Source organism: Peromyscus eremicus, chromosome 4 (genome assembly GCF_949786415.1).
Source record: "Peromyscus eremicus chromosome 4, PerEre_H2_v1, whole genome shotgun sequence".
Taxonomy (NCBI): Eukaryota; Metazoa; Chordata; class Mammalia; order Rodentia; family Cricetidae; genus Peromyscus; species Peromyscus eremicus.
This window is the reverse complement of record NC_081419.1, coordinates 43,447,298-43,459,888: the sequence shown is the minus strand read 5'-3', so window position 1 is coordinate 43,459,888 and position 12,591 is coordinate 43,447,298. Positions and strand designations below refer to the sequence as shown.

The 12,591-nt window shown below is 40.1% G+C and overlaps 1 protein-coding gene across 1 annotated transcript in view; it reads left to right on the top strand.

Moving 5' to 3' along the window:
* The window catches only part of Cobll1 (cordon-bleu WH2 repeat protein like 1), a 152,615-nt gene extending 141,399 nt beyond the window's left edge, over positions 1 to 11,216 (top strand). Inside the window, exons 12-14 of the mRNA XM_059260558.1 lie at positions 37 to 1,832; positions 3,828 to 4,004; positions 9,989 to 11,216. Coding sequence (XP_059116541.1) covers positions 37 to 1,832; positions 3,828 to 4,004; positions 9,989 to 10,075 — 2,060 coding nt within the window. The 3' untranslated portion in view covers positions 10,076 to 11,216. The remainder of the gene's footprint in view (positions 1 to 36; positions 1,833 to 3,827; positions 4,005 to 9,988) is intronic.
* Positions 11,217 to 12,591: the final 1,375 nt, after the last annotated feature.

Genomic DNA, 12,591 nt, shown 5'->3' with positions numbered 1-12,591 from the left:
ACATATATTCTTGATGGTATTTCTTTCTCTCAATAGTTGAAAATGAAATCGTGGTCTGTGCCACAAACACAAATTATGTGAAAGACAGACTAGGGAAATCAGAAACCGCCATAGAAACCCCAGAGAAAGCCGTGGACCTGCAAGCTGATGGATTGTCAGGCTTTGCTGCATGTAGAACAGATCATGTTAAAAGTTCTAGGGAAAATCATCTAACAGCACCATCAGGACCAGATCAAAAACTGAATCAGCCAAGTGTAGAAAAGACAAAAATGCAAGACGCAGCAATTCAGGCCACTCCTGCCTGCAGCAGTTTTGATGGGAATCTCGAAGACCGTAATTCGTCTGACCTCAGGGTTGATGAGAGTGTGCAGACTTCAAACAGCAACAGATCAACTCAGCACTCCTCCTCAAGTCTCCAAGATTCTATAAATGCCTCAAAAGCATTCAGGAGTCAGGGCACCCCAACACACGTACAAGATAGACTCCCCATGAAAGATGTGGCTTGTGCATATGGGAACGATGACCCTTTGTCTCCTGTAGACGGAAGTGATAAGAATCCAGCTGCTTCTTACCTAAAGAATTTTCCACTTTATAAACAGGACTACAATCCCAAACCAAAACCTTCGAATGAAATTACAAGAGAGTATATACCTAAAATCGGAATGACTACTTACAAAATAGTGCCTCCCAAGTCCCTGGAAATAGTGAAGGACTGGGGGTCGGAAACAGCAGGGAATAAAGATGAACAAAAGGTGCATGCTGTGGGGCAGAAGCACATGCTTGAGAATATGACAGAAACAGCCATGCCAACAGAAGCCCTTGTTACTTCCAAAGGCTCACAGGAGCCGCAGCCTGACCTTAAACCAAAGCCCAGCTTAGGAACAGAACGTCATTTGCACAGGACTGTGAGCTCACCCGTTGGTGGGGAGGTGAACCCTCCAAAACCTCCTAGAATGATTATGGACACTGGCAGTATTCCTTTTGCACCAAATTTGGAAGATATAAACAATATTTTGGAGTCAAAATTTAGATCTCGAGCTTCAAATCCCCAGGCCAAACCAAGTTCATTTTTTCTGCAGATGCAGAAGAGAGCATCAGGCCACTATGTGACTTCTGCAGCTGCTAAGAGTGTCCACACTGCCCCCGGGCCTGCCCCCAAGGAACCCACAATCAAAGAGGTGCAGAGGGACCCAAGGCTCCCTCCAGAGCAGATTCTTTCCCCCTTAAGTGAAAGGACTCATTCTGCTCCACTGCCCAATATTTCAAAAACTGATTATGATGTAATCACCCAGAAGCCTGCTGAGACCTCTCCTCCTCCTGTAGCTCCCAAGCCTGTGGCTCTTCCTGCTGAGACCTCTCCTCCTCCTGTAGCTCCCAAGCCTGTGGCTCTTCCTGCTGAGACCTCTCCTCCCCCTGTAGCTCCCAAGCCTGTGGCTCTTCCTGCTGAGACCTCTCCTCCTCCTGTAGCTCCCAAGCCTGTGGCTCTTCCTGCTGAGACCTCTCCTCCCCCTGTAGCTCCCAAGCCTGTGGCTCTTCCTGCTGAGACCTCTCCTCCTCCTGTAGCTCCCAAGCCTGTGGCTCTTCCTGGTAGTCAGGGAGCATCACTAAACCTGAAGACCTTGAAAACATTTGGGGCCCCACGACCATACTCCATTTCTGGCCCCTCACCCTTTGCCCTTGCTGTGGTGAAAAGGTCACAGTCATTCAGTAAGGCACGTCCAGAATCATCCAGTGAGGGCCTCTCTGCCCAGCCTGCAGCTGACACAGAGGATGAAAAGGCATACGCAATAAGTAAATCCACAGTGGTTCCCCAACATGATGATGTTGATAAGGTAAGCCTTAACTTTTCCAGTATAAATAATCAGATTCCAGTATGACTTGGTTAAAGTACGGGACAGCCCATTTTATACCAATACTTTCGTACATTTGTGTATTGTTTAATTCTGAATTAATATCTTTGGAAAAAGACTGGATATATTTAAGGATCTATATTCTTCTGAGAATTACAATTCAATCAGGTACAGTTATAAGGTCATTGTTACATAATTGTATCATTAGCAAATATTTTAAAATTTTTTATTCATACACATGTTTAATTGCTAAGTGTAGGGCAGTGACTATTTTCCTGTGCTTTGCTATTTTTTAACTGTCTTGGATATTATGGTTACTTTATTTTTCATTCACTTTTATAGAACTATGTAATAGCCAAAAAGTTTTAATTATTTGAAGCAAATGGTATCAAAGACTGAAGGGGCCCAGAGTGTCTCAGTTGTACATTTCCCATCACATGTATTCTACCTCAGCTTACCAAATGTATCACATATAACTTATTTAAAATGAAAATGGCTTTAAAATGTAGCTTTCTTAATTATCCATTTTGTTAGTTACCATTATGTACGTGTAGATCAAAATGCCATCCAACCATGGTAATTATAAAAAAGTCTTATTGACTTGAATTGTCAACTAAGCATCTTGCTTTCTGGATTAACATAAAATAGTCAAAGGAGATGATGACGTTCACAGTGTGATGTGTGGGAATCCACAGGTAGTCGTTAAAAACCTATCTTGTGTACTCTGCTCTGGTAGTGTTTAAAGAATACTTTCATGTTTGTGTGACAGCTCCAGGAGCATTTTATACAACTTTTTCAAATATTCCTAGACTAAGAGTAAAACAGTGACCCTGATGCCAAGTAAACATTTCTCTATAATGTTGAGGCAATATTTATCTCAAAGAATATCTCCTCATACACTTGACATTCATGTTTACTAGTTTAACCTAGCATCAGGAAGTGATGTGTGATATAGAGATGAATTCTTGACTTGGGGGTGAAGCCTGCCTTTTCCCCTGAAATGTATCACCGTTCCTAAATAATAGAAGCTTAATTTAGATGAAACAGTTTGAGTCACCACTTCAACCTTATTTAGTTCATTTAAAAAGTAAAGATATGAATTTGACAATTTGTAAAAGACATTTTTAAGATTACTTGATGTAACACTTCCCAGTTACATCAGTTACTAAATATTTGTTCTTTTTTTTTTTTTTTTTTTTTTTTGGTTTTTCGAGACAGGGTTTCTCTGTATAGCTTTGCGCCTTTCCTGGAACTCACTTGGTAGCTCAGGCTGGCCTTGAACTCACAGAGATCCGCCGGCCTCTGCCTCCCGAGTGCTGGGATTAAAGGCGTGCGCCACCACCGCCCGGCCAAATATTTGTTCTTAAGAGGTTTAATTAAATTTCTGATTATTTAGTTTGGAAGTTCTTAACATTTATTTTTAGTCTAATGAGGGAAAAATCCTAGTCAGCCCACAGTTCTTGTTGCTTCTAGAAACAAAAACTCGGGCAGTTAAGTGTAGTAGAGACATCAATATTCCTTTGTTAAATGGTATACTGGATTCTAAAGTATAAAGTAGTCAGTATTCAACTGCCTTGTACATTTGCCTGAATATGTTAGAACCATGGAAATAGGTTATTTTTCAGTTTGTGGGATATTTTTCTGTCATGAGTTTTGGCTCTGGTAGCTAGTTCTATGTGTTGGCAATATCAGTGTTCTTTGATTTACACACAGTAAAATTGCCACTTTATTTATTCATGAAGCAAAAAGAGGTAGCATTTTTCTTCCACAGCTTCCTAAGCTGAGAAAGGAAGGTACATAGGTCATCTTCCAGCTGGGCTCTACTGACTGAGATAACTGAGTGAAGGGTGGAGGTACAGAACTGTGTCATTAGCATGGCCAGTGGTGGTTTTTAGAGAGCAATTGATAATACGTTTTGTCAAATAGGCCTTTCATTTCTTGGAATTCATAAAAATATCTTGCATTTATTTTTCATAGCAAAATAAACCTGTACAGAATGAACAGAGTTCTCAGATGCTGAGTCCAGCTGGTGGCCCACTGTTCACCCTTATGAGACAGAGTTCTTTAACGTTCCAAAGCTCTGACCCAGAGCAGGTCCGGCAGACTTTGCTGACCGCAATCCGTTCCGGAGAGGCTGCCTCCAAGTTGAAGAGAGTAAGCTTTCCTCTGTCAGATGGGGGCACTGGGTTTGCTTTCAATCTTGTTAAACTTATGCTTGAGCGAGGGGCAGGGGTGTTTCTTCTAACATTCAAGTATGAACAGGAAAGATATGCCAAGAATTATTCTTTTATTCCAGGAGTCATTTTTGAGGTATAAACCGAAGGATTTCAGAGTCTTACACATACATAAAAACATGTCAGGTTTGGTTTTTTTTTTTTCATTATGTGGGCCAGGTTCAAAATATGACTGTATTCATTGTTGTATAAGTAGAAAGCTAGCCTTGACTCTTATTTTGAAAACTTATGTTAGCACAGTAAGAAAGATTCTCTTGAAGCAACCCCCCGCCTTTTTTTGCCAGAAAAGGTGGACTTTTACTAGTGGGAACATTTATATTCACAGTCATCTCTCAGTGGTCCAAGTAACTATTGTGTGTACCAGGCTTTAGGGACAATTACAAAAAGTAATTTCAGTTATAAAAAGTAGAGAGGAAGCTAGAGAATGTAGAGAGCTCATCCAGAGCCTTGGTCATAATGCCCACCACAGGATCCAGCCCATCTTGCTTAGCTAGCTGTAGGAGAGCAATGAGACAGAGGTACGATTCCTCTAGACAGAATGTGAGTGTCACAGGCGAGTCTGGCCTCTCTGCCTTCTTCCCCTGGGAGAACATGGGCAAGTTGACCAGCCATTGCCACGGATGCTGCTCAGTTGTGCTGTGAGAAGCCCCTCAACATGAAAGTTCTGAGTCCACTGACTGACTCGGTGTTCCATGTTGTGGCCTCCTTTGATAACCACATTAGAAGCTGTTTAAAGAAGGGCTAAGAGACTTGTCGAATGAAACTTTGAGTTCCAAGAAATTAAAGCTGCAAGGGAAGAGAAGTGCTGAAAAACAGAAGGGGCCAGTGTCTTAGGTCTTCCAACCACACCAGCCTTTGCCGTGAAGAGCTTTCAAGGCAGTTACCTCTGCGTGTGTATGTGTGTGTGTGTGTGTGTGTGTGTGTGCGCGCGCGTGCGTGCGTGTGCGTGCGTTCATCAGTGAGTGCGTGTGTTACTGCTGTTCCAGAGGACTTGGCATACCCTTCTGAGCAAGCACTGAGGCAAAACACATATTAAGTGGTTTCAAGAATGATAAAAACATGAAGGAATAATTTAGAGGACAGAGCTGAACTTTGTAGATTTATATATAAGTACCAGAAAAGTCCATATGGATTTAAATATTGAAATTAATATTTAATCAGTTCTCACAAATTTCTTTGTCAAGGGGAAAATATGCTAGTGTCAATTTTATTGTGTAGTTTTATTTATGGAATATTTTCTGTTCTTTATCCAGGAAGTTACAGGTGAGTTTCAAGCCAATTACCACCAATCTAAGATTCCTAAATTTAATAAATTTGAGGCACAAATATTTTACTAGACACAGATGAATAAGTCAAGCCATTGCCTTCTGTATAGCTTGGGCCTGAAAAGCAGTGTTGCATTGTGTCCACAGGAGAGCCCACTGCCTACACAGGAATTAAACACAGTGCTTCAGGCATGAGCACGTGCATATACTAACCAGTTCCTGTGCACTCATTGCACAGTTGTGTGCATTGAACTGCAAGTGTGTTTGAAGCCAGCAGCTGGGTATTGGTGGATTCCTGGGCCTGATTTGGCATGGCTTTCCCATAGTAAACTCTCACAGCTTCCAGAAAGAGCTGGATCAGAACCAACAGACAGGGGGCCTAAATGATGCGTCTATAATTGCATCCTATTTAAAACTCATTACTTTAGATTCTATTGAGTATAAAACTTCATCTCATTGAGTAGGAGGTTATTAACAGCTTGCAGCCTGTAGAGTGCCAACTCCTAAGGCTCTTAATGAACATTTCATACATAATCTATTTTATTTCACTAAAAGTGGTTAAAGGAGCTGGTCATGTTCACAATCTCTAAACTCAGTGGCCAACATTTCAGCTCTCGTATATATTCTTAAAAATTATTTTTGTAGACCAAGACTTACACGTAACAGTGCTCCTGTCTTATCTTTTGTGATGCTCCAAATAAATATAACTCTAATTCTAAAAATAATAAACAGTAGTGTTTTCGAAGACTAGACCATCTTACTGGAATGTCTTTTTTTTTTTTTTTTTTGGTTTTTCGAGACAGGGTTTCTCTGTGTAGCTTTGCGCCTTTCCTGGAACTCACTTGGTAGCCCAGGCTGGCCTCGAACTCACAGAGATCTGCCTGGCTCTGCCTCCCGAGTGCTGGGATTTAAGGTGTGCGCCACCGCCGCCCGGCTTGGAATGTCTTTTTAAATGTTCTCTGATAGTTTCATACATTGATACAGTGTACGTTGATCATGTCCATCCACCACTACCACCCTTTCACTCCTCTGACTGTTCCCCATCTTCCTCCCTGCCAGCTTCATATCCTCGCTTAGAAAGCTTTTGCATTACTCCTTGGAGACTTTCATATGAGGCATTTTGATTCTGTTCATTCCCTCGCCTCATTCTTCCCAGATTGACTTTTCATTCCTTACCCAATTCTGTGTCTATTTAAAAAAAAAAAAAAAAAACCCACCACGTGCAATTTGTGCTGCCCACGTACTCTTGGGCGTTGGGCTAACTCCAGAAGTGTGGTTAACCTACCGCACAGTCACACCCTTAAAGCTGGCTTTACCTTTGCCAGTAGCTGTCAGTTGTCCATGGTTCCTCAGATACAGGTGGGACCTCATGCAACTGATGTGATGTGTCCAGGAAACAGGTTTCTTGTAGCCATCCACTACTTCTGACTCTTTCAATCTTCCAGCGTTCTCTTCCCCATAGTTCCCTGAGCCTTGGGAGGAGGAGTTGTGATATAGATGTCCCATTTAGGGATGAGCATTTTGTGGTCTTCTGTTCTACAAATCTTGACCAGCCGTGAATCTCTGTGTAAACTGCCAACTACTGCAAAAAGAAGCTTCTTGGATCCTCATGAGAAATGCGCTAATCTAGGAGTAGAAGGATAGTCATCAGGAGTTGGTGTAATACTATGTCTGTTTAGCAGAATACTAATGACAGGTTTTCCCTTAGGGCCTTTGACATGTCTAGCCAGAAGTTTGGGAGTTCAATAACTGTTCCGGGTACGGGTTTCACCTTGTGGAGCAGGCCTGAAATCCAACCAAGTGGTTGGTTACACTACAACATCCATTCCACTATTGGACCAGTGGGCATGCCTTGCAGCTCATATGAACTCAACAATGGCTGTGACAGCATGTACAATTTCTGCACAAGCTCAGGCCAGACAAAATCCGAATATGGAAAGGGGAGCTGGCTCCATGTTTACCTATGTCTTTGAACTCACAGTGTCCAGTTTAGTTCCAGGTATGAACCTGGCCATGGCTCTGGTTCCTGTGGAGCAGCTAACCTCCATTAGAATAGCTGCTTTGCTCAGGTCATTGTGTTCATGTCTGTTGTGTGAATGTGCTGTGATCTTTTCATGCTTCTCTAGGGCTTTTCCACACTTTACTCCCATGCACCGCACAGGTAGCCATGGAGACTAGTTTATCTTAATACAAAGTTTTAATTAGCCTAGCGCAGTATTTTAAAATTGTGTTCAGTGTTCAGATTTATCCGTGAATCAGCAAATTGTTCATAGAGCATGAAGTTTAAATTATCCATTATTGTTGGTCTACTGTGACACAAGGCCTTTGGGTGCTTTGTGTTGTCCCTAAATTACTGAAAATCGGGCCACTACATTGTTACAAATAGATACAGCTTTTAAAAATAGAGTCTAGAGTAAATTTATGTTTTATACTTCATATTGTACATTGTCTCAGAATGTAAAATTTATCATTGCCTCTTACTAGTCTCCTGGTCTTTATCCGTATTTGCCTCACCTGGTGTCCTACTCAGGTTTCTTTGCTGTTTAAAGACCATGACCAAAAGCAACATGGGGAGGAAAGGGTTTATTTGTCTTAGGTTACAGCCCATCATCATCAGGGGAAGCCAAGGCAGGAATTCAAGGCGGGCACTGAAACAGAAACAGTGGAGGAACATTGCTTACTGGCTCTCTCCCCAAGGCTTGCTTAGCCTGCTTTCTTATATAACCCAGGGTCAACTGCCCAGGGATGACGCCTCCCACAGTGGGCTAGGCCCTGCCACATCAGTCATTAATTAAGAAAATGCCACACAGACTTGCCTCTGGCCCAATCTAAGGGAAGCATTTTCTCAACTGAAGTTCCTTCTTCCTAAATGGCACAGTTTGAGTCCCGTTGTCAGAAAAGTAGCCAGTACTCCTAGATATCCATAGTTAGCCGTTTTAGAAGCTAGAGGTACATGTGTGTGAGATCATATGCTGTATGTCTTTCTTTGGGCCTCTCTTACTTTGCTTAGCATGGTATTTTCCAGTTCTAACCATTATTCTGCAAATTTCATAATTCTGCTTTTTTTAATTGCTGAATAAAATTCCTTTGTGTAGTTATACCACATTTTCACTATCTCTTCATCTGTTGATGAACTAGATCTAGGCAGATTCATTGCCTCACCATTGTGAAAAGGGTAGTGTAAACAGGGCAAGAGTCTCTAAAGTAGGATATGGAGTCATTTGAGAATATCTCCGGGTGAGCTATAGTATAGCCTGGTCATATGTTCTCTTTTTAGGTTTTTTTGTGTGTGTGAAACCTGTATGTTGATTCCACACTGGCTTTACTAGTTTTTGTGGCCATTCTGTCTAGGATAAGAGAATTTCAAAGTAGTTTTAATTGCTCTGATGGCTAGGGTTTTTGAACATTTTAAAAACAGTTATAGGTTATTTGTGTTTCTCCTTTTGAGGGCCGTCTGTTCAGACCATGTATTGGTGGCCAGTTTTGTTTTTATTGTGTTTGAGTTTTGCAGTTCCTGCTGGTGAATATTGAGAGCCATCACTATAATTTTGTGAATGCTTTGTGTCTTATAAAGAATCATGAATGGGGCTCAGTGATTGAGAGCTCTTGATGCTCTTCTGGGGGACCAGCATGCAGTGTCTAGCACCCATGCCTGGCACCTCACAAAGGCTTATAACTCTAGCTCCAGGGGATCTGATAACTTCTTCAGGCCTCCTTAAGCACACACGTAGATCACATACACATCCACCCCAACACACACATACGTATAAGTAAAAAATAAATAAATAAAATGAACCTTTTTACAGAAGGGTTTTGAGAACTGTAATTATAGAATGAATTACAAAGACAGGCTTTAAGATTAAAGTTCTACAGTGAAAAGTCATTACTTGGGGCTTTCTGATTATACTGGGAAGTAGCCCGCATGACCACTAAGCAGTTGCCTTGGTGACAACTCTTCTTAGTTGTAGTTTCAGGTATGTAGTTCCATCTGCTCCACTGCATCTTGAGTTGCAAATGGAACACTCAACTGTTGGGTTTTGAAGGTTGAGTGTTTATTGACTGAAACTTCCTGTAAAGCCCTTCCCTCATTCTGTTCTAGCCATGATAGTCACAGGCTTGACAGTTGGCTGTAACCCTTTACCATGAAAGAATTCTTAAAGACCCAGTTTTGGTGGTTGATGCTTTTGTTTTAAATATATAGGGAGTAGGTAAGAGGAGGATTTCAAACTACTTTCTGATATTAGTACAAAATTGTTAAATTTTGCAAAATTCACTTTAGTTTTCCCATTTTTGTCAAAGCACTTTTGAGAAGGCAGGATTCATCTAGCTAAAATTGCCCTGTGACAGCTTGGCCTGCAGTCTGTTTGTGCTCTTTTCTTTTATGTTGGCTTAGTAATAAAGACTAAGATATGTTGATGGGTTATTTAACTTGTTTGTTGTGGAAATAACAAGTCTCTCATTTTCCATTTCATGATAGAATGAACATTTATTCTTAATTATTTGTAAATCATTGAGTGATAAATATTGAATGCTAACATTTTCAGTTAAGCAGAAGTTATAATGTGATAATTGTTAAAAATTAGACAGCTGTCCTATTTTATAAAAACTGATGGGAACAAAATATGTTTCTTCCTCTTAGGTTACTGTTCCATCAAATACAATCTCTGTGAATGGGAAGTCAGGACTCAGCTATGCCATGTCCTCTGATGCCCAGGACAGTCACTAACATCACCCTGCCGTGACACACTTCACTGACCAGCTTCCTGCCTGCAAAGAATATTGGCAACTATATATTCAGATGTACATTAATATATAACTCTGTTCAAGAATAAGCATTTGTGTTATGGATCTAATGCCAAAAGAAAAATGACTAGAACTTATAATTTATAATAGTGTTTGGTCTTTTTGTCATAACTAAATATTGCTGCTTTAGAAACTTTAAACAAGGTATAAATGCCTTGTTTTTTTTCCCCCCACAGTGAATAATCACAACTTATTAATTTTTTTCTTTTATTTATGGACATACTGTGTACCGTAAAACAAAGGTATAAATTGAGATTTATGGATATATTGTATGACAGAGAAGCAGGCAAGCACATACTAACATTTACTGCCTCAGCATTAGGCTGTAATTAGAAACATAAATTATAATAAAGTCTTTTTGCTGAAAGATGAGGAAAACTAGTAAATCAAATAAATAATGTTCATTTATTTTTATTGAAGAATCACTTATTGTGAGACTTATTTTGTGCATTCTTTTAATTACAAATGAGTGCCAGATCAATAGGAAATAATAATAGTATTTTTTAAAAATATAACACTTTAACCTTTGCTAGTTAAATTGCACAAGGAGACTTTAAGATGTTTTCTGTATATAATTATGTTGTTACACAGATATTACATATTTTCTAATGCCAGAAGTCTTAAAATATTCCTGTGAAAATGTTGATATATTATGACAGTTATTTCACATTTGGTATGTAGGGAGAAAAGGGGCTAGTTTGTGTCCACATTCAAAACTTTAAAGACTAGTTTGAAGTTTCCAAAATCCTGATTTAATTAAAATAAAATGCTAAATTAGTCATTTACGTAGCTCAGACTCTAATTGTCTAAATAATAATATATATTTTCCTGAAAGCCACACTGGTTCAGGGAAACAGTGATTGATGTGTTGGCTTACAGTGATCCTAGGGTCTAGCACATGTTGGTGTCCTGAATTTCTTTATGAATTTAATTGCTCATTTATTCCAGAAACTGTTGAAACAGCCCGACGCTGTTTTGACTCTTACTAAAGCTACTGGAATATCTGCCATTTTGACAAACATGAATTCTTTTTCCATTTAATAAAAGCAAGTTATATGTTTGAAGTCTGCTGTTTCCAGTGTGGTTTGTATTAACTGGCATATTTGAATAACTTACCTGAAGAGAATGCATTTTTAAAAATGTTTATGTGTATGGGTGTTTTGCCTGATGTCTGCCTGTGCACCCTGTGTGTGCAGTGCCTGTGGAGGCAAAAAAAAAAAAAAAAGGCATCAGGTCCGCTGGCACTGGTGTTATAGACAGTAGTGAGCGGCTAGATGGGTGCTGGGAATTGAATCCCTGTCATCTGAAAGAGCAGCCAGTGCTCTCAACCGCTGAGCCATCTCCCCAGCCCTGATGAGCATGTTTCTGTCAGCCATTAGCATGCACATCATAGTACTTCCTTCCGGTTACCAGGCTTCTCAGGGAATAGTTAAGCCCTGATATTCTGACACCAGCACGTAAAGTACTTAGCCTGGTTCCTGCTGCTGCTGTTCCCTTGTGTCAAGCTTGGATTGAGAACCGTCTGCACAGATAGTCAGGTCCTATCATTTTAAACCAGTAGAGGAAAAGAGCCGGCTTTTGAAAATTAGTGTTTGTACAATTGTCTATTTGAGTAAAAGCATGGTCTCTACTTCAAGCTGTATCATCAATGGGTTTGTGTCAGACTGAAGGCTTTTAAAGTAACATTTAAAAACTTAGAACGTAATTTGTGCTTTTGGACTATAGCATGTGAAAACTAGTTCAAAATACACGGTGCTGTCATAAAAGATACGATGAATCTCAAACCTTTAGGAGGTGAAATGTATGTAAGTACCATGAAGGCAAATAAGGCACATTTAATAACTTGTTTAAGATATGTAAAGGTGTTAATTTGTTAACAGGATGAGGAAATCCTGAAGCCTAGAAAACATGGAAAATATTTTTTCATTGCTAATCGGAGACGTAGTAGACAGTAAGTAGGAAGTACATAGGTTACCATCTCAGCAAAATTGCAAGGTCCAAAGTAGTCAGCATCAAAAATAAGAAACAGCAATGGGGTGATGTGTGACTGTTGCTAGGAAGTGTTCCACAAATCAGAGGTCCCTTGCCTGCATCCTCAAATTATTCAACATGTAAAGGAGACCTTAACAAGATGTGACAGCCTTGAATACATCTTTATCTATGTTTCACACTGGGGCATATTCATGATAGAGTCATATACAATACTCAGTCAAGCTAGAGTCCTGGGTTGTCACAAATACAGCAAAAAAAACAATGTGAAAAAAGAAAGTCATAGAACAAGATGGGTGTAGGTGGACTAGCTCAGTTGGTAGAGAATGAGACTCAATCTCAGGGTCATGGGTTTGTACCACACATTGGGTGCCAGATAATGCAGGAAACCCATGGATTACTGTAGCACAAATCTTATAAGGTCTTACTAATAAAAACAAACCTGGAGCC